The 27,011-nt window shown below is 48.1% G+C and overlaps 1 protein-coding gene across 5 annotated transcripts in view; it reads left to right on the top strand.

The window, feature by feature from the left end:
* ptprub (protein tyrosine phosphatase receptor type Ub) overlaps positions 1-26,685 on the top strand; it is a 185,095-nt gene extending 158,410 nt beyond the window's left edge. For 2 of the 5 annotated variants that reach the window (XM_066717712.1, XM_066717714.1), the window contains 13 exons: positions 1,766-1,838; positions 2,324-2,400; positions 7,859-7,895; positions 9,329-9,426; positions 9,744-9,860; positions 11,747-11,901; positions 12,037-12,172; positions 12,859-13,008; positions 14,973-15,287; positions 16,566-16,691; positions 21,849-22,006; positions 23,582-23,717; positions 24,281-26,685. In XM_066717712.1, coding sequence (XP_066573809.1) covers positions 1,766-1,838; positions 2,324-2,400; positions 7,859-7,895; positions 9,329-9,426; positions 9,744-9,860; positions 11,747-11,901; positions 12,037-12,172; positions 12,859-13,008; positions 14,973-15,287; positions 16,566-16,691; positions 21,849-22,006; positions 23,582-23,717; positions 24,281-24,343 — 1,641 coding nt within the window. In that variant the 3' untranslated portion in view covers positions 24,344-26,685. Of the gene's footprint in view, positions 1-1,765; positions 1,839-2,323; positions 2,401-5,478; positions 5,497-7,858; positions 7,896-9,328; positions 9,427-9,743; positions 9,861-11,746; positions 11,902-12,036; positions 12,173-12,858; positions 13,009-14,972; positions 15,288-16,565; positions 16,692-21,848; positions 22,007-23,581; positions 23,718-24,280 lie in introns of all 5 variants that reach the window. The other 3 variants (XM_066717710.1, XM_066717709.1, XM_066717713.1) reach the window with 3 other exon arrangements.
* Positions 26,686-27,011: the final 326 nt, after the last annotated feature.

Below are 27,011 nucleotides of genomic sequence, written 5' to 3'. Positions count from 1 at the left end.
ACAACTGAATATTATCTAAGTCCCTCTGAATAGCCTGTGCTGCCGAGATTGTATCTGCTGAGCCGCCTATTTTAGTATCATCTGCAAATGTGACAAGTTTGCTAACTATCCCAGAGTCCAGATCATTAATATAGATTAGAAACCGCACAGGCCCAAGTACTCCAAGAATATGGTTTTCATTGAGATGCTCCTCTATTTTCTGTCTAACCATTTTTTCCAGGTGATGCAAGTGAGACTGATTGGTATGTAATTTCCTAGCTCAGTTTAGTCCCCTAAACTGTAGTTTAATGCTCCCGGGAGTCTCCCGAGTGGAGCAGCCAGGAAGAGCTCTTCCCCCCCCGAGAGCAGAGGGGTATCCCGTCGGCTGATACGCAGCATGTGACTTGTCCTGATTTTTCCAGGCGTTCCCAGGGGACAGCGCACAAATGTCCAGTGCCTTCAGGAAGGGGACGGAGTGGACGCAGACTTTGTGTAATTCAGTTAACTGACCGCCAGCGACAAATCCTCCGATTGCTTTTATACTGTGGAAAACGATGGCTTTTCCGATGTGCGTGTCGGGGGATGCTGATTCTATCTCGCCCCTCCTAAAGCAGCACCGATGCACAGAGCTGGACAATTTGATCGATGATCCCCGTAGTGGCCAGATCCTTTCCTTTCCCATTCTGTCTTCCCCTGATCTCAGCACCCCTGACCTCTAACCCCTAACCCTCCGAGCGCCAGCTCAGACCCGACGTGTGAATCCCCCGACCCCCTGAAGCTGAGCGTGAAATTGTGTGTGAATCGATGTGTTTCCGATGTGCGAATCCCTTGCTCGTCTCTAAATGGAAAAAGTGTCGGAGGGAGCGCCCTAGAGATGCCAGCGACAGTGATGCGGAGGGGGTTCGGGGGGATTAAACCTGGTTAGGATTAGGAGGCGCATTATTTCATCTTCGAAAAGACATTGCTGTAATCCGTATTCAGTATGCATGGCCAGGGTCTGACCCGTCCCCTGTGAATGGATTGAAACCTGTTTCTGCAGTGTGTCTCTACCGTAATTCACAAAGGAATAAACCCGCTCTTTTTGGACAAGAAGCCAGTGTCGGCCGCAGCACGCTCGCCATCGCACACAGGAAACTTAATTTACGACACGGAAGGACAGTGATTTGAACGCATGCCGTCGATAAATACAGCCGTGTAGCCGCGAAGAGTGACTCACTTGTCACCCCGAGGGAGAGCCACAATGAGATCTGAGCGCAGAGCGTTGCGCAAAACGGATGCCTGTGCACATGCAATAGGGTTGTGTTTTCAGTGCGTCGGTATTGCTCGAGCAACTGTATCGTTGTTAATCGTTTCAAACATATAAAAACGTGGGGGAAAAAATTCTGCTGTAATGTTTGTGATCATTTAAGCAGTAAAAAGTAAGCCCTTAATCGGAGCTCTGGGCACTGATGATGTGGAGGAGGAGACGAACAGATCAGACCGTTTAAAGGAGCAAGAGGTAAAAATAATTATTAAAAAACAGCTCTGTGGTGGAAATCTGTCTTTGCATGAATACAATATCACCCTTTCTTTGTGTTTTTTTGGACAAAGTTGACAACAAATGGGATTCCATTATCTTATCATCTTGTCTCTAAATCGCCATTAATGCTCAGAGAAGGTCAGCCGCTTGAGAGCCGAGAGAGAGGGGTCCCGTCCAGGCGCGGGTCGGGGCTCTGACAGGGTGATTAGCGGCCCGTCTCCCCGTGTTGCTCTGCGCTGACCCTGGCTCTCGCTCCTTGTTTTCCAGAGTTTCTTTGAGGGCTGGGACGTGTCCAAGAAGAAGGACAAGACCAAGGGGAGACACGACAGCCTCCTGGGGTGTAAGTCCATTGATGTTTCCGGCGCCCTGTTGTTTTCAAACACTCACTGTACCGACTTCACGTATTATAGGCCAGAAGACCAGGACCTGCACTATACTGTACTGATGTGATGTATCAGATCCAGTACAGCGCTGTCCTGTATTACAGCATCACAATCCGGGTCCAATGCAACACTCTGCTGTAATTACAATGTTATTAAACAGACCCAGTACAACTCTATGTAATTACAATGTTATTAAACAGAGCCAGTACAACACTGTGTAATTACACTCCATTACAGTTTTAATCATCACATGCTGTACATCACGGTGCCGTACTACACCATAACCCAAGACAAACACAGCTCACAATGGCATCACACTGTTGTACACCGGAGTCAGTGCAGGTGCTTTTCTCTGCGGAGATCCGGGCCCCTAGCGCAGGCGGTTCTCGCTCGGCGGTGGCACATGGGTCCAGTAACGCCCGGCCCTCTCTCCCCTGTCCAGACGACCGGCATCGCGTCAAGCTGCACCCCCTGCTGGGCGACCCCAACTCGGACTACATCAACGCCAACTACATCGACGTGAGTCCTGAGCACCGCCTTTGAGTGGAAGCACGCTCGCCCACCGTGTTTAATTGCAGGAACTCATTGTCACGCACGACTCTGACAGACGCCTTTATCCGAGCTTTACAAGTGTGATACTGAGAGAAATGACAAATATGACTGTTTGTCTTGTACCCTTGTTTCTGCAGGGGACAGTCACCCCTGACCCCTGACCCCAGTATCACTTCCTGCTCTAAACACTCTAATCACGTTTGCTGCTGCAGCCACTTCCTCACTCGCCTGGGAAGACTGGCAGAGCCTGAGCAGCCCAGACCGTGCGTTATCCACTGCTTCTAACCCTGTAGTCTAGTTTTTATTATCAGCTCAAATTTTTGCCTCTTTGGGGGATGCAGGTTTGTAGGCTGTAGGTGTCTTCCAGGTTAATGCTGTCACTTGATGTTTGCCTTTCCAGGCCTACACCCCATCCTCGACATATAGGTAGCTCAGAGGGTTAACAGTTATATAACTGCAGAGCGGGGCAAGGCTCCCGAGATCGCACAGCTCTGCCATACTGTGTGAAAACTCCCGGCTGTGATTTGCAGTTCTATGTGTCTTTAGTGTGGCCGCTGTGTGGCCCCCAGTTTAAGTCTCTGGGGCCATAGCCTGCATAGGGGACACTTTGAGACACAATCCTTTTCATCCACGCCTACAGTAATGCATTTATCTGCCCAATATTCATAAGCACAAAACAACAAAGAAAGCCTGGTCTGCGGCAGAGAGGAGACGCGGGGTGCGGTGCCTCCTTTGCTGTCGCCCGGCTCCGCGCTGGCTGCTCTCCAAGGTGCCGTCAAGGTTGTGAGAAAAGATTTAATAAAAATAAATACATTCAATACCGGATCTGTGTGATAAAACTGTTTCAAATGTACAAAATCCCATTGAATTAAAATAGACCGGATTGAGGTTATTCAATCCCCGATTGGACAGGCTTTCCTTTGTTCGCCGACACACGATCCCTGTACCGCTCACCCTGAGACGGGGGCTTTCAGAGCTGATATGACTGCGTCGAATTCTGTAAAATAAGTATATTAAAACGCATTTATTTATTTATTTGCTGGCGGCAGATCTCTCTGGATATATGGCTAAAGTCATAAACAGGATTTTGCAGAAGGTGTAGCAGCATTGCTCCCCACGTCTGCGGGAGACGGGGGCTAAAGGCACATCAAAGAAAGTCTTAAACACCTTCAAATATAAACTAAAAAAGCTGCCTGCTTTTTACACCTTTGTGTGTGGATTTAAAACAACCTCAGCCTTTGATCTGACTTTTCCCCCCCTCTCTGTTTCAAATATCATATTTGTTCTGGCTGCCGTAGAGCCTTTTTGAGTCTCTCCAGGGGTGCTGCTCCTTTCAGGTGGAATTAGAAATGGGATCATTCCCTAAACCGCCACGCGGATCGATTGAGCCGTAATCGTCGGCTGCAAGAGAGTTCGGCGAAGTTGAGTTTAATTTGTTTTTTTATTTTGTGGCGAAAGTGGCAGCCAAGGGATTCGGCACTTTAGTGTTTTGATTCCTGACAAAGGACTGGAACGGACGCCACACCTCCACAGCTCGTATCGAGAGTGGTGTGGACGGCTGGCGCGCTCATTATCGTTACAGCCCCCCTCAGACAAGGGTCCTGTTGTACTTTGTTTCCTTTGTTCGGATTCTATTAAAGTCTGGCACTCTGGGACCGATGTATCATTAAGATTACATTCCACATTTATTTCTTGCGTATAATGTCTGGCCCCTGGCAGGTTAGCGGAGTCTGGCTATGATTAATATTGTGAGCTCCGAGGCATTTTAGTGCCCATTACCGCTCGCAGAAGGTTAAATGAAATAGAAGCTCTTTTATTATTTTTATGTTATATATTTCCGCACATGTTTCCGGGTTTCTTTTGCACTCCTGTTGAGCTGTCATCCTCTCTCTGCTTCAGTCTGGGAGCTGCGGTGCCATCGGTTGTCTGTCTGGAGTCATGCGATGGCCATTTTATTTGGTACGGTTGACTTTTGATTTGCTCTCCCCGCAGAAGCCAACAATGAGATAGCAAGGCCAGTAAGGGTTATTCAATACGTTTCTTCCTATAAGACACGGGAATGTTACCAAAGAGGTTTACCTGTCTGGTCACCCAAACCTGTGTTCATACCTCCAAGTGAAATTAGATGAAGGGATTAGATTAATGTCAATTGCAATCTTTCTTTATATTAAAAAACATTAATTAATTCACTGGTACTTTGTCTTTTGTCTTAAATACTGATTCTCTCTCTCTCTGCCATTCTAACATTTGTGGTCTAGTATGATGTAAGCTTAGTACATTGTAGAAAAGCACAGTGAAATCATAAGCTTATGAGTATAAGTAAATGGTAAACCTTCGTAAGGCTGGTCAAACTGCCTTAAGCAGGTTAAACCTTGGGAACTAGTGCACTTTAATCAAACCTTCCCTTAAAGTCTTCGAGTCTTCAATGCGCATAATTGTGTGGCAGGAAACAAAGACATTTCTCAGAAGTGTCTGCATTTCGGTGCAGCCGACTTCACGATCTCAGGCCACCGCGAGGGGGTTCGTGTTTCGAAACCCACCTTTAAACAAACAGACGGACAATAGAGAGGTCATCGCATGGTTTCCTTTCCAAGTCTGCACTGAAGCCCATCTGCGAGTATGGCTGTCCCATGTTTGCATTCCACGCCATCAACACCGACCAGAGATTTCCACCGGGCAAACTGTTTCACAACTCGGATAGGGAGATCTCGAGGTCGTCTCTGTAGCTTGGGCATCTTTAGGGTGCTTTGAAATGATGTCCTGTTGTTATGTCTGCCAGCGCTCCACAAACGCAGGCCCCCGCTGGCAGACAGCGTTTAAAGCCGGGGGACCCACAGTTTACTGTAGCACCCAGTGGAGGTGGCGTTCACAGAGAAATGCATGACCACATTGGCAGCGTCGGAGCTTCTCTAACAGTGTACACAAGTGGGTTTCCTCTGTGTGTGTATTTGTGACTAAGCCCTTTGTTTAACTCTCTCCAGGAATCTCATTAATTAGCTTCTGTCTCTCTTTTCTCCCTCCCTTCCTCGACTATGGACCTTTTAGATTCGGATAAACAGGGAAGTAAGTACTTCACTGCTCTTTCTTTCTACCCTTTCCTCCTTCCTCTCCGTCTCCCCGTATGGTGTCACCCTGTGGCTGTCAGAGAGAGGCCTGCAGGGTGCCGGTTGTGTGACGCGCTGCACAAAGATACAGGCCTGGCCCAAAGGGAGACTTGGCATCGGGCTTTGAAGTGGGTCGTGAAAGCGAGGGGCTTTGCCAGCTTGTACCGGTGTAGGAAAATGTCAGGGGGAAGAAAATATACTCACCGTAAGTTATGTTCCGAGGCAAACCGAGAACAACGCAGTTAGGCTGTCGCTGTGTCAGATCCCCTCACGGCGTAGCTAAAGGCGTTTGTCTTCATACCACGGTGCTGTGCTCGGTTACAACGGAGGGGGAAGGCTGGCGGGATTACGGTGTCGCCAAAAGGACGCACTCGCTTCCTGCTCCCCTGGAAGCGTTCTGTGGGGCGTCACGAAGTGTGTCTGGGCATCTCTACAAGCTGGCAAACCTCGTGGTGCGGTGCGGTGCGTCTGTCCCTCCACCGACAGCAGACGCATCTGTACGGCTACTCGATTAGGTATATTTACATGATCAGTGGCTACAGCCCCATGGAACCGAATTAAGCACCCGTTGTCACAGACAAAGCAATCACAAATCTTCTCTTTGGCCAAGGGTGAGTGAAAAACAGTCTAACCCGCAAGCCCCCTGAAGGTGTGTGGCAAAACTCCCTTTCGTGCCAAGCTTGTATCATTTTCACAATCAGACCAAACCTGGTTGTTAGATTTTAAATATATATTTAAAAAGTAAAAAAGCAACATTTTCTGTAGTAACAAAACAAAATGGCCCCTCCACCCAAAAAAAGAACAACATGTAACCACCAAATCAGAGACCGTTCTCACACGTGGGTCTCCGATTGGCTACTGTCCTGTCCTTGGGTTGCAGGCGTAACGAGATCTGTTGTGCTCCCTGTCACCGTGTGCGTTCTCCCTCCCCGTGCTCTGTGTGCTTGCTGTCAGGACGTCACGGTTTGAAGGTCTTTCTTTCTGATCGGGCTGTAACTGTGGAGAACAGCGATGTGTGAGTCGAGAGGAGTCGTCACAAAGGCCACATCATCCGTCTCCATCCTGTGTAAATGTTGCACGCTTGCCAGCCAGATCCGTTTTGATTTGCGCTGCCCTCCGCGCTCGTCGCATGACCGGCGTTTCGACTGGTAGACGCTAGAAGTGCTCAGAGATGACTGACATGGTTTTTGATTAAAGAATATATATTTTAACAGAGGCTATAGCTGTTTTTGTTCTCCTTAAACCTGCCCTTGCCCTCAAAGGTAGTCTGGTTCGTGTGAGAGCTTTTAGCCAGCGGTTCTGGTGGCGTAAATATTGCAGGTGGGCTCATCTCGGGGAAATAAAGCACTGTACATTTGGAAGGGAAATGGACGCCCACACACTCCACTTAGCAGATTGTGAGCTGCCGAGCAGTGCTGACAGTTTGTCAATTGTCTCTGCAAACAGAATTCCAGATTTCCATACATTTGCTACCAGAAAAAGGTTACATAAATTCACTTATTTATGTATGTATTTATTTTATTTAATACAGACACACCTGTTCTCTGAAAATACGTGGGGCTTTTTGGTACAGAGGTTGTACTCACAAGGCGACATTAAATACTCTCAACGATACTTACGTAAGCAAAATTGATCCATTAAAACGTGGAAATATGCTTTGCCTTGACACAAATGGTATTTGCATAGATCGCCTTCCACCGACAGGGTGTAAATCTGTTCCCGTTGAGCCATTAACATTATTATTCACCTCCCTGCTTCAAACTCTCCTACTTGCGCTCAGAAGGGTTTAAAGATCCACTTTATTATTCTGATACACGAGGCCCGGTATTGACACGCGTGAAGCAGTGCAGGGTTAGCGTTGCGTTCCCGGAGCTTCGAGGATTTGGGTCGTTGCAGCAGAAATTGACTCCAAGACGCGTTTCCTGTCATCGGAGAGCTGCCGTCCTGTGTCGAGGACGGTAGAGTGAGCAGTTTACTCCCAGTTCAAAAGTACAATAGAGCTGTTACACAGTAGAGAGGGTATACATTTGAACGGCTTCAGAGAAACAGGACTAGACTAGTGTTTGATCATGTTCACTGATGGTCAAAACAGCTTCTCCAGAACAAAGAGAGCGATAGGAAGGCAGTTTTGTGCTTCACTAGATTCCTTGCAACGCACCGTATCGTGGTACAGCATGCACTTCCCATTGTCCGTACCATGGCGGGGGGAGTCTCGGGGAATGCTTGTGGATGTGAGAGAGACAGTGAGTCCCGTCAGCTTGGCTCGTCACCTGACTGGCGGCCCATTAACAGTCTTTTCTTTCCCTCTCCTCTACTTTCAGGGCTACCATCGCTCAAACCACTTCATCGCAACTCAAGGTGAGTAACCCTCTGTGCGAGTGTGAAACCAGGCCTCCCGTTCAGCCTCCTGTGGCTTTCAGTCCTGTTGTCTCAGTGTCGGCTGTAATACAGGGGTTCCAACATTAATGTCAGTCAATCAAACAATCAGTCAATCAATCTCAAGTACACGGTCTATGGATATAATTCCCATGTAGGCATTGTAAACACTCTTAATTCCCTCTTTTTTCTTTTATTTTCTTCTCTACACTATTTTTCCCTTCTGCGATAGTCCACCCCTTTCTCCCTCCCTCTCACACGATGTTGGTTTTTAACACCCAGGGAATTACGCCTCTGTGGCTGAATTGAATTTGAGGAGATGAAAATATATATATTTTTCCCAGCTCGGGCACGAACCGCAAGAATCAATGCAAATTATATTGGATGTTGCTTCATTAAGAGAGCTGTAAAATATTAAAGGCATGCAAGGCAGCAATAATTGGTCCTCTGTTCGCCGGCGCCTTGTCTTACTCCAAAGCAGAGTGTCCCAGTAATAAAGCTAAAATATGCAGATGAATTCCTCGCGCACCAGTGTTCGGTGATTGCAGATCCTACTGTGACAATTTGCCCCCTTTGGCACTTTTGTAATGGACATTATTAAGAGTAGAAAAAGAAAAAAAATCTAATCAAATAGATGCATGAAATTGTCCGGGAATGTTTAGAAAAGCAAAGGATGAATTTGCTCCCTCACTGGAATGCAGAAACAGTCTTTCTCTTTCAGAAGATGCATCTCTAATGGGGATCTGAATTTCTCCGCACCGCTGTGTGTGTTTGCATTTGTGTTGGTACACAACCTTCAATGTATAAAAGCTTGGTCACAAAGTGTGCTGCACAGAAAGGACTGTGTGATTACCTCACACGTTTTTAAAAAGGGGCAGAGGCGATGATGACATCCCAGAGGGGTACTGCACGCTTTATGTATTCAGTGTGGCTGTGTTGCTTTAAAGCACCCTATCTTCAGTGAGACGCATTTCTCGACACCCCTAATCCTTGCACGGCCGACGCACTTCGTTCTCTCTCTCCGTGAGCGCCTCTGGCATTGCCTCTGTGGTGTTGCGGTGTTACAGCGGCTTACAGCGTGTCGTACCGTAGTATAACCACGTAAAACTGCGGTCCAGGCGAGGAAAGCAAAGGGATTCATACAGCAGTGTAGCAAACCCTGATACAAGCTACAGCACAGCAGAGCAAAGGTACAGGGAATGCTGACTGGATTACCAAGACAACTTTCAGTGGGAAACTGTAATAACAGGGCTTTATTATCAGTCAAAAACTGGACACCGTTTCTCCAAAGTGAGGCAACACACCATCACTTTTGTAACATTTACAAACATTTGTCTTTGTTTGCAGAAGGACCCCTGAGAGAAAAGTTTGGTCTGGGGGCTCAGTAACTGACCCATCTCTCTCTCCCCCTGTAGGGCCCAAGCAGGAGACCGTGTACGATTTCTGGAGGATGGTCTGGCAGGAGAACTGCTTTAACATTGTCATGATCACCAAGCTGGTGGAGGTGGGTCGGGTAGGTGTTCCCCTCGGCTCTCTCTCGGACCCGCACTCCTGCCACCGAGAAGTGGTCTTCTGTAGTGATGCTAGTTTAGTCCCCAGCCACTGATTTTGTTTGTCATCTTTGTAGTGGACTGAACGAGGCCCTGAGTGTCTTACAGATATTTGGCTGTGTGAATGAATAAATGAGTGAATGGATGATTAAATAATGCATCTCTTACACCAGTACCAGTCTGCGCTTACTCTCTGGAGGATCTCACATCAGCCGCAGTTTAGAAAACGTTTGGGATGATGCCCACAGCATGAGAAACCCCGATTTGCGTTTGTCTGCAGGTGAAGTGTTGTAAGTACTGGCCAGACGACAGCGACATGTACGGGGACATAAAGATCACGCTGCTGAAGGCCGAGACCCTGGCGGAGTACACCGTCCGCACCTTCACACTGGAGAGGGTAAGACCTGCGTTTAAATCGTCCTCGGTCAGCCCTGATGCTCCGGCCAATCTGTTATCAGTTTTCCAGCTCAGCAAATCCAACCCAATCCTGTCCTTTGATTGAATCACAACTTTGACCTTTGAATCACAAATTATAAACTGGAACCCTGTGGCGGTTTTATATGTAAGGTTTCTGACAAAGAAAAACACAATTTGCAGGCAGGCCAACATTTAGCTTCACCCCATGTTTGTTTAAAGACTGGTTTGAACGGCGTGTTGTTTTATTTAGTAATTGGTTTCCACCGCAAGGGAACGGGTCAGAAAGTTATGGCAAAACTTTCTGATGTGTCAGAGAATATTCCGGTTTCTTCCGCCTTGTTTATCCTGTAGTTCGGGGAACGAGCTCTCGTTTGCTTTGTAAAATACGCCTCTGCTGAGCGGCTGATTTGCGCTGGTGCTCAACTGCTAAAACACAAGCAGGCATGACAAGTTATTTTATCGCCGGGTTTTCTCTTTATTGTACCGAAGGGGAGCCAGGCGACGAGTCTGACAGCAGCTCCAGACATCTGTCTCCATTGTGTGTCACTGTATGAGTAATAAATAGGAAAAGTTGTTCAATTAACGGCAAAGTACAGTCTGCCCCCATTGAGTCTGTTTTAAATAAGGAACGTACTCTCTCGACACCCCCACCCCCTGAAAGAAATCGTACCAAATGCTAGTGGATGACGTTGAATGTTAACGCTGCTAACAGTGTTCCTGTACGTCAGGAAGGTCTGAAACATAATTATTAAGGTATTTGGGCCAAAATAGATTTCTCTCACCGTGAAACAGTTGCCAAAAAGCGTCAAATACAATTAAATTGCATCTATCAGATTATTCTATTAAGTAAAATCGTTATAGAGGTCACAGAGGCTAAATGCTTCTGAACGATGTGGAATTAGACCAGTTTAACTCTCCCGGAAGATGACCGCGTGTCCGTTTGGTCTCATCGCCGGGTTCCTGCGATATTCGGCAGCAGTGTTTGACAGCAGAGCTGACTAGACTGACAGGATCGCACTTGAAGAAACATGTCAGAGCCACATGCCCCCTGTGGAAACTCACCAAGAAACATCGGCGGCATTTATTTAAATTTTAAAGAAAAAAGGCTTTTCAATGGAGCTTTAGAGGTTGACAGTTTTATTTGTGAGACTTTTTCTTTTCTTCTTTTCTCCTTTCTTTAGTTTTTTTTTTTTTCCCCGGTTCGTTTCATTGTCTGATTCATGAGTTTTAAGAATAAAAATAACATCACAGTGCTCTTGACAGAGACGAGCGGTGCGCTGTTTAACCCTCAACAGTGCGTCCTAGTATTTCACACATATTAAAAAGCATCATCTGCAGCAGAGCAGGGGGCAGCGGGCCACAGAGAGGGGGCTGCTAAAGGTGAACGCAGAGTTGAAACCCCGGGTGGGCCGACACAGATAATAAAGGAGAACTGCATGTGATTCTCTGTGTGAAGAAGTGTCTCCCGTTTTCTGTCTTGAATGCCTTGAAGCCCAATTTCCATTTGTGTCCCCGGGTGCGTGTGTCCCTGCTGATCTGGAAAAGCTCCTCTGGTTTGATGTGGTCGATGCCTTTCATGATTGTGAAGACTTGGATCAAGTCCCCACGTAGTCTCCTCTGTTCCAGGGTGAAAAGGTTCAGGTCCTCAGTCTCTCAGTAGGACATTCCCTTCAGACCTGGAATAAGTCTGGTTGCTCTCCTCTGAACTGCCTCTAGAGCAGCGATATCTTTCTTGAAGTGTGGAGCCCAGAACTGTCCACAGTATCCAGATGAGCTCTAACTAGTGCGCACAGTCTTGAGCTCTGTGATGTTTCTGCTGATGTACTGATGCTGTCTGTTGTGTCTGTTTGCTCTGCCGTCTCTCAGAGGGGCTACTCAGCAAAACATGAGGTGCGCCAGTTCCACTTCACCTCGTGGCCGGAGCACGGGGTGCCCTACCACGCCACGGGGCTGCTGGCCTTCATCCGCAGGGTCAAGGCCTCCACCCCCCCCGACGCCGGGCCCGTGGTGGTCCACTGCAGGTATGGCCCCCCAACCGAAGACCACAGGCAGACTCCCGAGGGAGAGACGGACGCAGATAAACACATTACGCAGCCATGCACTGGCCAGATCAGGTGGGTCTCAATGTTTCCTCTCTCCCTCTCTCTCTCTGCCAGTGTGGGGGCGGGCAGGACGGGCTGCTATATTGTCCTGGACGTCATGCTGGACATGGCCGAGTGTGAGGGCGTGGTGGACATCTACAACTGTGTGAAGACCCTCTGCTCCAGACGCATCAACATGATCCAGACTGAGGTCAGCACGTCCGCCTTAAAGTGTCCACATCTGGCCACTTGGATGGAAACGTGTACATCGAGTGGCCTGGGCAGCGAGTTTACTCCTGTAATGAGTCCATAGTAGGAACATTAACAATCACTGAGGCCTGTTAGTCTATATAGATGTGTGATAAAGCTGGCGAGTGGTTGAGTCTTCAGAGGAGGCCAGCGTCATCTTTCCAGCGTCAGACATTGAGAGCGGATCCTCCATCAGAGACCGCACGTCTTCTCAGAGTCCTGCCTGTCCACAAGCTTATTCTAATCCACCCAAAAAGAGAAGACACTCTGAGATTTATAGTCCCTAATCCGTGGAAATCTGGGCATTTATTTACCTCTGGTTGTTAGTTTTTGTCACAAGCTTATTGAGATATAAATCTGAGCAGATCAGGGAGGAAAACCAACAACAGACAGAGCATCAATTGTGTAAACTAACACTGTTTATTGGTTTGTTTGTTTGTTTGTTTGTTTGTCTCCCACCACGTCCTCCGATGTTTACTAATCTCCATCTGCGATTGACTTTCTTGTGTGTCTGTCTGCTATGATTATTTGCAAACATGTGAACGTCCTCACAGATCGTCCCATCGCGGCGGAGCAACCTTTTAATTCGGCGCCAGCCCGTGTCTCCCCTATACATGACCACTCTGTCTCTGTGCTCTCCCTCCCCAGGAGCAGTATGTCTTCATCCACGACGCCATCCTGGAGGCCTGCCTGTGCGGCGAGACGGCCATACCGGTCAGCGAGTTCAGCCTCACCTACAAAGAGATGCTGAGGGTGGATTCGCAGAGCAACTCCTCGCAGCTCCGGGAGGAATTCCAGGTCAGGGGCGTTCACCGGACCGACAGACCCAGCCGCGAGCTCGGGCCGGGGCGATACGGCGTGCCCGGCCTTCTCACACCACAGGGCTGGCGTTTTCTTGTGGATGTAAAGAATCAGCAGTGTTCAGGAGGAAAGGAGGGTTGTGGTTTAGATGATCTAAAGCAGAGAGACCTGGAGAGAAACAGCCGCACTCTACTCTCTTGATTTTTTTCAATCGGTTTTATAACGTTATAATTTGTGCGTTTTCTCTGTCGACTGGAGAAAGTGCGCCAGGATGCGTCCTCAGACAAAACAAACCAGAAACAGACTCTTCCCCTTGCTTCCCTTTGTACTGAGGAAGCTTTATTGTGTGCCTATAAATAAAGTGTAAATGTATAACATCATAATGGATTTTAATGAGGCATGTGAGCATCGCCTCCCAGATGCATTATTAATGCGATGGTCACGGCTAATTGGGGAATGTACACAACACTCATCAAAGAGCATAGGTGCATAATTCTCATCCGAGTTCTATTTAAAACGGCCGCAATTGCACTAATTCATAATGTATGAGGACGACCCCATTATCGCGTTTGTTGATTTCATTCTCTATTGAACTGGATCACGGGAAATATCAAATGCATCTTCTTCTTCTTCTTCTTCGAATGCAGCCACATTAAATAAGCTGTGCTGTCGGTGGGCATCCTTTGGCCCAGTTTCAATACGGACTGGTTCTCTTGGCAGGATCGATCTGGCGCCGATCCACCAGAACGACCCAGAGTTTAATACGACTCACTGGAGGTCGGCACCAGTCCCCGATGCTTTATTAAAACAGATCTCTTGTAGGATTAGACGTGAATCATTGCCATCTCGAATCATCTCGACACACAACCACAGTAACAGCCAAGAGCAGGTGTAATATTTCATGTACGACGTTGCCGATAATGATGGTTTCTATCAAGATGTCCGCCCCCCCTACACTGTGGACTTTAGAGACAACACAGTACATCTTATATATCCCTTTAAAAAGTACCAATACTAAACAGTGCTAATATAGAAGTATCGGGCCAGTCTGACACAAGTTGTGCTGAGATTTCAATTCTGCTAATGTCTTCCTTTTCATCTCCTGTCTTCAGGCTGGCGTCGTGAAGAACTAATCCCATCACATCCCATTTATAAATAGTGCCGTAATTAATGGCATTAAATTCACATTACTGTAGGTACTTAGCTACAATATATTAACCGTGATATTCACACAATGTTTTCTCATACTAGATGCAACTTTTGTTGTTTTTTTTCCCCAGAAAGATCTCTAATCTTATCTTAGGGCAGGGGGGGAACGCTTTCCTAACCAAAAACTAAATAATGTTGGTTAACGTTGTCGTTGCTGCCTGGACTGCTGGTATCCTTTTCCCTAACAGACGACATGTCCTCCAAACCCTTGTAATTCTCCATTAACATCAGAGAAAGATACAGATACCTTGAGTTGAGGAAATTATAAAAGCTTTTCCACACTGCCAGTAGCGCAGCTGGGCGTCAGGTATCTTGTTGACAGTGCCAGGAATATGCACCATATATAAATACTGTGTGAGGGTGTATATGTATCTATATTATGAACATGTTTCTAAGTGAGGCTGTGAGAATGCGAGTTTCAGTGCGTAATTCCCGCTGGTCCTGTCAGCAACTCATTGCTGCCACATGCAAAGCCGCCGTCCTGTTGTTTTTAATGAGACACTATGAACAGCTTCTCTCCAGATCCTTCTGCCTACGCCCCGCCTACCGAGCCACCCCGTCCACAGGCCTGGCAGAGACTCTGAGCCCCTCTCTCTCGCCCCCATCCACAGACCTGGCAGCACAGAGACACTGACCCCCGCTCTCTTGCCCCCGTCCACAGGCCTGGCAGTGCAGAGACACTGACCCCCTCTCACCCCTGTCCACAGGCCTGGCAGAGACACTGACCCTCTCTCTCTCTCGTCCCTCTGCAGACCCTGAACTCGGTGACGCCCCACCTGGACGTGGAGGAGTGCAGCATCGCCCTGCTGCCGCGCAACCGCGAGAAGAACCGCAGCATGGACGTGCTCCCCCCCGACCGCTGCCTGCCCTTCCTCATCACCACTGAGGGCGAGAGCAACAACTACATCAACGCGGCGCTCACTGACAGCTTCCACCGGCCGGCCGCCTTCATCGCCACGCCGCACCCTCTGCCCGGCACCACGGCCGACTTCTGGAGGCTGGTGTTCGACTACGGCTGCACCTCCCTGGTGATGCTGAACCAGCTGAACCAGTCCAACTCCGCCTGGGTGAGCCGAGCGCATCGACAGCGCGTCTGAACTCTCACTCCGGTCTCTGGCGCGTAGAAAACAGTCCCATCTGCGAGTCTTAAAGTTCCAACGTTGACATTTTATATACGTCGACTCATTTACCTTTTTAGCTTCATCTTATCTTCTGTCAGTAAAAACTCCCTACATTCGTAACGATGTGTAATAAAAGCGTTTTCTGATATTTTATGTGAATTGAGCATTTTCCTCCAATGTATACTGGAAATGCTTGAGGCAGTTCGCACATTTTCGGCTCCTGAGGGCCACGTTATATTGTCGGGAGGGAGAGGAAAATGTATAGAAACGATCCCCAGGTGAAGTTTTGCTCGATTCTGACTCGTTCGCTGGGCTCGTCTACAGTGTGTCTCTCCGGATCTCTCTGCAGAGACGGGCTGTTTAGTTTTTTTGACAGAAAGCGCAGAGAATCTCTAAGAACGTGTGTGACACTACGTGGAGCGATGAAGAAATTAAACGTAGATACCAAAGACTCGACTCTCCGTCTCTCTCTCTCGGTCTCTGTCCCTCAGTCCCTCAGGAGACGCTGTTTGCTTCCTCTCGCCTCTGTGTATGCGTCTCTGTACTTGGTCTCACTCAGCCCTCCCTACCTGTCTGTCCTTCCCTCTCTGTCTCTCTCTCTCGCTCATTTCTGGCATTTCCCCTGTTTCTCTCGTCTGAGACCCTCGTGTCAGCATGTTAATACTCCCCACTCTTTCGCTAGAATCAACAGTCTTACTTCCTCTCTCGCTCTGTCTCCCAGCCCATTGTTTGTCAGCGCTTTAATCCCCTGCTTGCCCTCTCTCTCGTTGGCGTGTGTGTCTGTCGGCGCCTCCTGTGCATTAATATTCCTCCGTCTCCCTCTGCCCTCCGCAGCCTGTTTGTATGTGTATTAATATTTATCTCCCTGTCGCTCAGACCTATATAACTGTGTTAATGCCTCTCTGTGTCTCTGATCGGTGTGACAATGCCAGCGCCCTCCCCCTCTCGGTCCGCTCCTTCTCAGCCCTCACGGATTATTAATGCCTCTCTCTCTCTCTCGCTCTCTTTCGTTCTGTCTTCCCGTCTTGTTGTCGTCGTATAAATCTCCCACCCCCTTCCTCTCTCGGTTTGAACACTGTCAGCATGTTAATACCCCTCTCGTTCTCTCTGTCTCTCAGCCTCGTTGTCACTGTATAATCACACTGTCTATATCTCTGTGTCCCTCTATGCTGCAACTCGGTGTATTAATACCTCTCTCTCTCTCTCTCTTCGTCTCTCTCTCAGCCCTGTGTGCAGTACTGGCCCGAGCCCGGCCTCCAGCAGTATGGCCCCATGCAGGTGGAGTTCCTGTCCCGGTCTTCAGACGAGGATGTCATCATCCGCCTCTTCCGGGTCAAGAACGTCACGCGGGTGAGAGTGGCCTCTGACCCCAGAACTCCCTGCTGTCTGAAGTCTCTATAACCTGAGACGGACGACTTCTTAGGGGATCCGGGTTTTCAAACCAGGACGTTGTTCTCGATGCTTCATAAGATGAATGACATCATGTATATTTAGGTTGTTTTGTCCAATCCAAGTGTCCAATCGAGAGGAGGCCATTCGCCCCATCGTGCTCGTTTGGTGTCCATTAATAACTGAGTGATCAAGGATCCTATCCAGTCTGTTTTTGAATGATCCCAAATTGTCTCTTCAGCCACATCGCTGGGGAGTTTGTTCAGATTGTGACGCCTCTCTGTGTGAAGAAGTGTCTCCTGTTTTCTGTCTTGAATGCCTTGAAGCCCAATTTCCATTTGTGTCCCCGGGTGCGTGTGTCCCTGCTGATCTGGAAAAGCTCCTCTGGTTTGATGTGATCAATGTGATGTGTCTCCTCTGTTCCAGGGTGAGAAGGCTCAGGTCCCTCAGTCTCTCAGTAGGACATTCCCTTCAGACCTGGAATAAGTCTGGTTCATTAATAGTGTCGTTGCTCTCAGCACACCCACCTCCCACACACCTGCGTGGATCTCAGCCCCCCATCGCCCCCGGTGCCGTGAGGAGACAGGAGTGCTCTGATCAACGGGACCTGATTGGGCTCATCCTCAAACCACTGTCAGCCCACACTTAACTCCAGCGTCCTTCACCAGCGCTCGTATCGCGGTCAACAGCTGGCGGCTCTAGTGCCTCCAACAGCCCGAGCGACTCGTATCTCCTGCTGCTTTTTAAACCACAATCATCTCTCCGCATGATTATTCATTAAGCACCCTCAGCCCATCGGAGCACAAACCCCAGCAGAGAGTTATGCAAAATACATGAGATCAGGCCAGCGCAGATGCATGAGAGAGTGGAGGAATAAATACAGAGTGAATGAGTGTAAATCCCTCAGTACCTGCAGATGGTCAAGACATTCACAGGGAATCCTGACCACTGTGGCCAACATGAGGACACTTATGTGTCAGTTTTCTCGAAGCTGCTGAAGGTTGATAAAAGAGAAGAGGAGCGCAGGCACATAAGGCCACAAATCCATCCGTCAGGTGGCCTGGGTCTTCAAGAAGCAGCCTGTCAAATAAACAGTGAGAGGCTCATGGGACAGCAGGGGGGGGAGGGAGGGAGAGAGAGAGAGAGAGAGAGAGAGAGAGAGAGAGAGGGAGGTAGTTGGACAGATAAACAAAGACAGGTCTGGATTCTGTTATAAATGTATCCAATGAAGATGTGATATATGTATATTCGTACAGAGATTAAACCAGAAATATATATATATGTATAGACATTGTACAACCCCTACAAAATAAGGAGCTCTACGGAAAATATATTAATTGGAGTAAATGTGTACTGTGTTTTAAATTACAAATGTGGAATTAATTAAATTAGCAACTAAAAGATTGACCTTGCTCTCTGGTCAGATCATTTTGGATGGACTTTACTTCATTTTCAACACGTTTTTATTTGTTTTAAGTATAATGTGTAAATGAGGATTTTTGTTTTTACATTTTCTTACAAAAAGCTGTAGCTATAGTGAAAGCAGCAGCAGTTAATAGCTGAGTTTATTGCAACTACTACTACTATCTGAGCTTGACTTTTTATTGTGTTTGACTTGTTTTTCAATGTGATAAAATGTACAGATTATTTAGCATCCTCTCTCACTGGGATTTGGGCCAATAGTCATATCCTGCCAACTGTTAAGACAAGGTACAGCGTAGTGTTCAACAAGGAGAAACGTGTTTATGTTGAAACCACAACCTGCAGAGGCATTTTAAATAATGCAGAGCAATTTTACAAGCGTGTTCATTCTGTGAGTCATAAAGACACGTCGTCTGCCCAATGCAAATGGGACACGATGGGATCGGAGGATGCTGATCTGATTACTGTTTTGCTCTCTTGAGTTATATAAGTTCGCTGTCGGGGTATAAGGTGTGATGGGTTTCCACACTGAGGGAGAAAGGACAACTGAATTAGAGCAAAGAATACAACTTTATTGCAAAAATATACATATACAGTGAGGGGAAAAAAGTATTTGATCCCCTGCTGATTTTGTACGTTTGACAACTGACAAAGAAATGATCAGTCTATAATTTTAATGGTAGGTGTATTTTAACAGTGAGAGACAGAATAACAACAAACAAATCCAGAAAAATGCATTTCAAAAAAGTTATACATTGATTTGCATGTTAATGAGGGAAATAAGTATTTGACCCCTTTGACTTAGTACTTGGTGGCAAAACCCTTGTTGGCAATCACAGAGGTCAGACGTTTCTTGTAGTTGGCCACCAGGTTTGCACACATCTCAGGAGGGATTTTGTCCCACTCCTCTTTGCAGATCCTCTCCAAGTCATTAAGGTTTCGAGGCTGACATTTGGCAACTCGAACCTTCAGCTCCCTCCACAGATTTTCTATGGGATTAAGGTCTGGAGACTGGCTAGGCCACTCCAGGACCTCAATGTGCTTCTTCTTGAGCCAGTCCTTTGTTGCCTTGGCTGTGTGTTTTGGGTCATTGTCATGCTGGAATACCCATCCACGACCCATTTTCAATGCCCTGGCTGAGGGAAGGAGGTTCTCACCCAAGATTTGACGGTACATGGCCCCGTCCATCGTCCCTTTGATGCGGTGCAGTTGTCCTGTCCCCTTAGCAGAAAAACACCCCCAAAGCATAATGTTTCCACCTCCATGTTTGACGGTGGGGATGGTGTTCTTGGGGTCATTCCTCCTCCTCCAAACACGGCGAGTTGAGTTGATGCCAAAGAGCTCGATTTTGGTCTCATCTGACCACAACACTTTCACCCAGTTCTCCTCTGAATCATTCAGATGTTCATTGGCAAACTTCAGACGGGCCTGTACATGTGCTTTCTTGAGCAGGGGGACCTTGCGGGCGCTGCAGGATTTCAGTCCTTCACGGCGTAGTGTGTTACCAATTGTTTTCTTGGTGACTATGGTCCCAGCTGCCTTGAGATCATTAACAAGATCCTCCCGTGTAGTTCTGGGCTGATTCCTCACCGTTCTCATGATCATTGAAACTCCAGGAGGTGAGATCTTGCATGGAGCCCCAGACCGAGGGAGACTGACAGTTATTTTGTGTTTCTTCCATTTGCGAATAATCGCACCAACTGTTGTCACCTTCTCACCAAGCTGCTTGGCGATGGTCTTGTAGCCCATTCCAGCCTTGTGTAGGTCTACAATCTTGTCCCTGACATCCTTGGACAGCTCTTTGGTCTTGGCCATGGTGGAGAGTTTGGAATCTGATTGATTGATTGCTTCTGTGGACAGGTGTCTTTTATACAGGTAACGAGCTGAGATTAGGAGCACTCCCTTTAAGAGAGTGCTCCTAATCTCAGCTCGTTACCTGTATAAAAGACACCTGGGAGCCAGAAATCTTGCTGATTGATAGGGGATCAAATACTTATTTCCCTCATTAACATGCAAATCAATTTATAACTTTTTTGAAATGCGTTTTTCTGGATTTTTTTGCTGTTATTCTGTCTCTCACTGTTAAAATACACCTACCATTAAAATTATAGACTGATCATTTCTTTGTCAGTGGGCAAACGTACAAAATTAGCAGGGGATCAAATACTTTTTTCCCTCACTGTATACAGACAGGTGACAAATGAAAGGAAAAACCCACATGCAGTGCCTCAGTGAGGTGTTGGGCACCACGAGCCCCTTCATGACTGCGAAGGCCATAGCATATGATTCACATCATTGTCATACTCATCACACCATTCAGTGACCCTCGTGCCCTGTGGATGGGCATTGTCATCCTGGAAGAGACGCTCCCATCAGGATAGAAATGTGTCACCATAGGATAAAGGTGATCACTCAGAATAACTGTGTCATGATTTGCAGTGACCCTTCCCTCTAAGGGGACAAGTGGACCCAAACCATGCCAGGAAAATGCCCCCAACAGCATAACAGAGCCTCCGGACCCCCTCACTGTAGGGGTCCAGCAGTCAGACCTGTCCCGTTCTCTTGGTGTCCCACACATGCACTCGCACACTTGTCCAGAACACGAGTTAGTTGAGCGTCTGTGTGACTGAAGCTCCTGTCATTCGTGCCCAATAATGCCCCCTCTTTTAAAGTCACTCAGATCCTTTCCTCTCGCCATCTTGATCCAAAATCGGGGTGAACTGGGCCTGCTCAGCATTTGTATACATGCCACAGAGCATGACAGGATGTTAATTGCTTAATTGTATCATGCAGTACACCTGTTTGGAGGCATCTGCATTCGTTATGTTACTCCACTCATTTATGTAGGTTTTTCCTTTAATCTGTCACCCGTCTGTATAGAGAATAGTGTTGAGTTCTTGTGCTGAATCCGCCAGACGGACGTTTAGTCTCTTCACAAACAACTGTCTCTAAACAAGAGGGAATGGAAGCTTTCAGGTGCCGAGGCACAAACCATGTCACTCCCCCCCAACCCTGCGTCCGGTCTCTGAAACAGCCGAGGAGCCGGACGGCAGGCTGCTGATCGACAGTCGGGACGGGGTCTGACGGCTCTAATAAGCCTCAGCTGCACAAGACAGGCCCACACAACGCCGCAGAGCTGGCTGACGTTTCTGGAAGCCCACCGCCCCCCCGCGCCTCTCACAACGAGGCCCGCAGATTGTCGGCCCCCAGGATCTATAGAGATGTATCGTACAGAGCGGTGAAAATGTCAGAAACAACGGGAATGTCGATGGCGTCATCAGTTGTTTAAGGCTGGTTTCTTAACCCAGTAGCAACTTTCCCACCCAAAACAACCTCCTTAAAAGACTCTGACTCTCTCTCTTCTCTGATACTAAGACACTGAGATCAGAGTCCATTGAGCTACAGCTTCATTATCAAGACTGTCTACTGCAAATGAGGCTTTAGGAGTCAGTGGGAGGAGGTTAATAGAGTTGATCTGGTCTCGGCCTGCTTGGTGGGCAGACCGACAGTGATGGGGGAGGGGGGGTGGGACGTGACAAACCCTGTGAAGGGGGCACTTTGGTTGGGAGTAACATCCCGTGGGAGATTGGGGTGTGTCCTCCCTCTGGCCTGCTGGAGATGGCTGGGAAGCTAGTGTTGGACAAATCCTTTCTAAAACGTGTCCCTGTCTTGACCTCCGTCCTGTTTTCCCCCCAGCTGCAGGAGGGACACCTGGTGGTGCGTCAGTTCCAGTACCTGCGCTGGTCAGCCTACCGGGAAGTCCCCGACTCCAAGAAGTCCTTCATGAGCCTGCTGGGCCACGTGCACAAGTGGCAGAGGGACTGCGGGGAGGGCCGCACCATCGTCCACTGCCTGTGAGTCCCGCTCCACATCGGCGAGGCACTGAATTGACGGGCACGGCGCCGACTTGGACGCTTCTGATGCGGACTGACTGCCAGGACTTGGTGTCTAGAGGCGTTTCTTTGTAGTTGTGCATGCCATTAATTGAGTGTGTGTGTATATATATATATATATATATATATATATATATAGAGAGAGAGAGAGAGAGAGAGACGGACAGAGATGGACAGAGACAGAGAGACTTGACTGCCCGCATCCACACGCATCTCTCGGCCCGTTCACATCTGTAATAATCGCACAAGCGAGACATTCAGAAATTAAATGAGACAAAACAATCCTCTACACCTACATGAACTGCACCTTTAGTATAAAATGTCAACTGTGATAATAACGAATCCCAGATGACAAAATAATAATAATAATTACCGCAATTGACATTTTAATTATGCTTTTATTGCTGCGAATGCTGCACAAATAAAGCTCTCGTACAGGATTGTTTTTTCAGCGCAGCTCATTCCTGCAGATTAGGAGGAAGCTCCTCTCACCACAGAGTTTCCTTTGGAGCCTTAGGCTGCCAGCGCCGGTGCCGAACATCAGTCTCCGCCGTCACTTTGCACAGAATGAAACTGGGCAGTTGTTTTGAGACGGAGGGACCCTCACCCCGTCTCCGGGATCTCGCTTCCTTTGTGCCCTTTGTGTTCCTTTGAGTCACCGTTGGAAGCGTTTCCCGGACGGGAGACACGATCACGAAACGCTTCCAACAGTTGCCGATTCCCCCAGAGCACCCGTCTCCCACTCCCTGCCAGTAGATCGATATCCTCTCCCACTCACACTCACGATCGCTGGCTTCACACGCTCTCCGCGTCGCCTTGGAAGGCCTCCCCAGCTCCTTCGGGGTTCTTCTCACATTTGATTTGTTTAATTATTTTCAGGATGCCTTTTATTTATTCTAACCGAGAAGGAGGGACCTAATTAAGAGTGAGAAACCACAACTGCCGTCCCTAACCTTCCTTCACACTCTGTATTGTTCAAGTCCACCTCCTCTGTCTTCCCACCCGTATCGGGCCGTTTCAAGCCCCTTCCTGCTCATCAGTCCTCCTCTGGGGGTCCCTCCCTGTTGAAAACTAGATCTAAACATATCCACTGACGTGTAAAGTTACTCGTGAAGTCCATGAACAGCTGGAGGACACAAGCGCTGTGTGGATGCTGCTGTTTTTATCCGTCCAAGTGTTGCATAAAAGATCTCTGTGAATCAGCACCCAAAACTTGGCAAAGAGCTCCAAACACCTACCTCGGCTTCGTGTAAAATCTCAGTCCTTCATCTCTTTCCTTATTTATTAAACATGAACTTAACTGGGAACTGTGGAAGGTGGCGTCTGTTGTTTTGAGTTAATATGACCTCTATGGTAGAGAGAGGAGACCTTGTCCAGACCGTGGCATTGAATTCTCCCAGATTGACCTATGAAGTCTAGCCCAGGTAAGGCGTGGTCTTCAACATGTTGGAAGGAGGTTTTGTTTGTCCAAAAGCGATGGACAGGTGTGCGTTTCCTCCCAGACTGATCGCCGCTTTGTGTGTATTTGTCTCGCAGGAACGGCGGCGGCCGCAGTGGGACGTTCTGCGCCTGCACCATGATCCTGGAGATGGTCCAGTACCAGAGCATGGTGGATGTCTTCTACGCCGTCAAAACTCTGCGCAACTCCAAGCCCAACATGGTGGAGTCCCTGGTAGGTGCTGCTGTTTGTGTGTTAGTCTTTTAGTCAGGGTTTGTAACATTTAAGAACATAAGACAGTGTCCAATCGAGAGGAGGACATTTTCCCCATCGTGCTCATTTGGTGTCCAGAGTTTGTTCAGATTGTGACGCCTCTCTGTGTGAAGAAGTGTCTCCTGTTTTCTGTCTTGAATGCCTTGAAGCCCAATTTCCATTTGTGTCCCCGGGCGCGTGTGTCCCTGCTGATCTGGAAAAGCTCCTCTGGTTTGATGTGGTCGATGCCTTTCATGATTTTGAAGACTTGGATCAAGTCCCCACGTAGTCTCCTCTGTTCCAGGGTGAAAAGGTTCAGTTCCTCAGTCTCTCAGTAGGACATTCCCTTCAGACCTGGAATAAGTCTGGTTGCTCTCCTCTGAACTGCCTCTAGAGCAGCGATATCTTTCTTGAAGTGTGGAGCCCAGAACTGTTTGAATTTGAATAGTTTATTCGGTTACAATCCTTTTGTGTATTATTTTCGCTTTTCCGCAGATTTCCGCCCTGTGCTTTACTCTGCTAATCCATCTCTCTGTCTCTCGCAGGAGCAGTACCGCTTCTGCTACGACCTCGCCCTGGAGTACCTGGACTGCATGGAAGTGAGATAGCATCCGGCCTCGAAGCACCGCCTGCAAGGACTCGGACTGCCGGCCGTGCCGTACCCCGAGGAGACTCGCTCTGCGCTGGTCCCTCGTTTTGTTTCTGTTGGACTCACTCGGGCGACCGGCGTTCCTGTCTCGTCAGAACTGGACGAAATCTAAAACCACAATAATAACGACGACGATGAGGGAGCGCTCTCCCGCGATCCGATGCTCGCCTTCTTCACGTGCTGTGTTTCTTTTCTCTCGGTTTTGTTTTTCTCGGTGCTGTTTCGCTCGCTCGGGCCCGGGCTTTTTTTGGGCTCTGCGTTTGCACAGTACATGGTGCCGCCTCTCTCCAAGAACAGACAGCGCCCGGTCTGTGTGGTCCAGTGTGTCTTTCCTCCGCTATCGCTCATCTCCCATGACCACAGAGCACCGAACCCAGAGATCCCAGGGGTCCAAACTGTTCGAACTCTACCACGACTATTCACTGCCTTACTGGACTGGTGTATGTTGTTAAGTAAGACACTGTATCTGTACAAAATATTACAAAGGAGAAGAACAACGAGGGAGGATCCAGGGCCTCGTTTCCACCCTACAGACCATCCATCCCAGTGCTTTTGCACCGTGTTTGTCGTGTCGCAGTGGAACGGACTTTTCGACGTCCACGTCTTCGAGGTGTTTGCGATGGAATGCTTTTATTTTCGGAGGACGTCCCTCCTCCCGTCTGGTGCCAACCCTACAGATACAGGGAAACCACACTTTCGATGGATCCCGTCTGACCCTATCCACCTCCCTCTTGTTTATATGTGTATATAGATATTTGCAGATGTTTCTAGGTGTTATAAGTCTCTGCGTTGGGGCCATTTTCTGTGTGTGAAGCGAGGGGTCCGTGTTGACGCCGCCGTGTCATGCCAGCGCTCGATGTGCGATGCTCGGAGCTGTTTCGAGTGCAGGCGAACCGTTTCAAGTGCAGCTGATCGTGGCCTTTCGCAGAGGTCGCAGTGTTTGGGCGTCAGACACTGCGGTCACAGCAGCAAAACCAACAGGGCTTGAAGCTTTGCTACCCGAACCTGCCGCCGAATCTTTCTTTTCCGTCGAGAACTGGGAACTCGCAGCGTTTAAATACTGTCTAGAAATCGTGCTTTTGGGTTTCGGTATTTGTATTTATTTCTACGCTTGTTTAAAGGCTGCCACACTCGGTGTTGTCCTCTGTCTCCGCCTGTGCTTTACGTTGCCTGCCTGGGCCGCGATGTGCAGATAATCCAGGTTTGATTCAATAGGAGGTTTTTTTATCCGCCGTCTCAATCCATTAGGAAGTGCATCGGTTAATGGCGAGAGTTGAGCTCAATGGATGCTGGGCGTGTGGCGCTCGCCTTTATTGGAACAAATTGGTGGACCGGGCCGCGTCTTTTCCAGTTAGCGTGAGTGTGATTTTAAATGTGGGGGGGGATATCCGTCTTCTCTACTCCCGGTGCTGAGCATTATGAGAATAAATGTCCTGGAGCCGCTGGAATATGCTAAACAGGGCTCTCAGGACGTGCTACCAGTACATAAATCAATTAGCTGCTCCTGCTCTCCTGACCGGACTTGATTGAATGGGCCTCTCTCCCCGTGTATATGCTTAATTAACACTTAATGAGGGCTGATGTATATTTATAAAGGAATTATATAGTTCAGCAAACAGCATACGGCCCGTCTGAAGGGAACATCTTGACGAACTTGCTGATCGCTCTCCGTTACTCCGGATGTGTGGCGTACGAGAGACGGAGATCTGATCGCGTTCGGGGGGGGAGAGACGGTATCTGCATCCTCCATACGGGGCAGGATGTCAGGATCTCAACCAGATTATTTGCACATCCTTCGTCTTTAAAGTCTTGTATTCCAAAGGTTCTACCCTCCCAACAGCAGCTGATAAATCCCAACCCTGTAATAGTCATCTGTCTTTCATTCCAAAGAGGTTCTTTTTCTTTCTTCAATCATGATTTTGTCTTAACGTGACCTGAACAGCAAGATGCGAATGTCTGCCAGCCGCACTTCCTCCATTCCAGGGTCTTTCCCGGCCACCGCACCCATCCCGTGTCGTCCCGAACCGATGGAGCGAGACCGCTGTGTGTCGGCTGATGTGTTCGTTTGGCTTGGTTTTGACGCTTTTGTCACTCCGGGGGTTCGACGGGGGCGGGGTGGGACCGTGGGTGGGGGAGAGTTTCTGTTCCTCGAGCCAGAAACAACAATAAAAACGCTCCGTGTCTGCGAAGTTACCTGACTCTTTTGTGCCATTGCTTTTTAAGATGGACTTTTTATTGTTGCGTGGGGAAACTAAAAACTATTAAGTCACTAAAGCTTTTGCAATAAAGATCATTCATGCATTCCCGGGGTTGTGGTTTCGTTATTTGTGTTGTTATTTCACGGATGGCTTTCGACTCTCGCCTCATTGAAGAGCCTGGGATGTGGTCTGATGCCGGATGAACAGTTAAGGCACATGCAGGTAAAGAAATCAGTAATTTTTGAGTGAAAGCCGCACAAAACCAAACAGATTATAATCATTCTTCTCCTAAATGAAGACACAGAATGAAAATGATAATCCATGTCTAAATCAGCTTTTACCAATATTGAAACGGCGCTCTGTTCTGGCACTCGTGTAAACGTACTCCTTATGAATCCATCCTTGTTTTAATTTTGTACAGCATTAGCA

This window comes from Amia ocellicauda, chromosome 11 (assembly GCF_036373705.1).
Source record: "Amia ocellicauda isolate fAmiCal2 chromosome 11, fAmiCal2.hap1, whole genome shotgun sequence".
In the NCBI taxonomy this organism is placed as follows: domain Eukaryota; kingdom Metazoa; phylum Chordata; class Actinopteri; order Amiiformes; family Amiidae; genus Amia; species Amia ocellicauda.
This window is presented reverse-complemented; position numbering and strand designations above follow the sequence as displayed.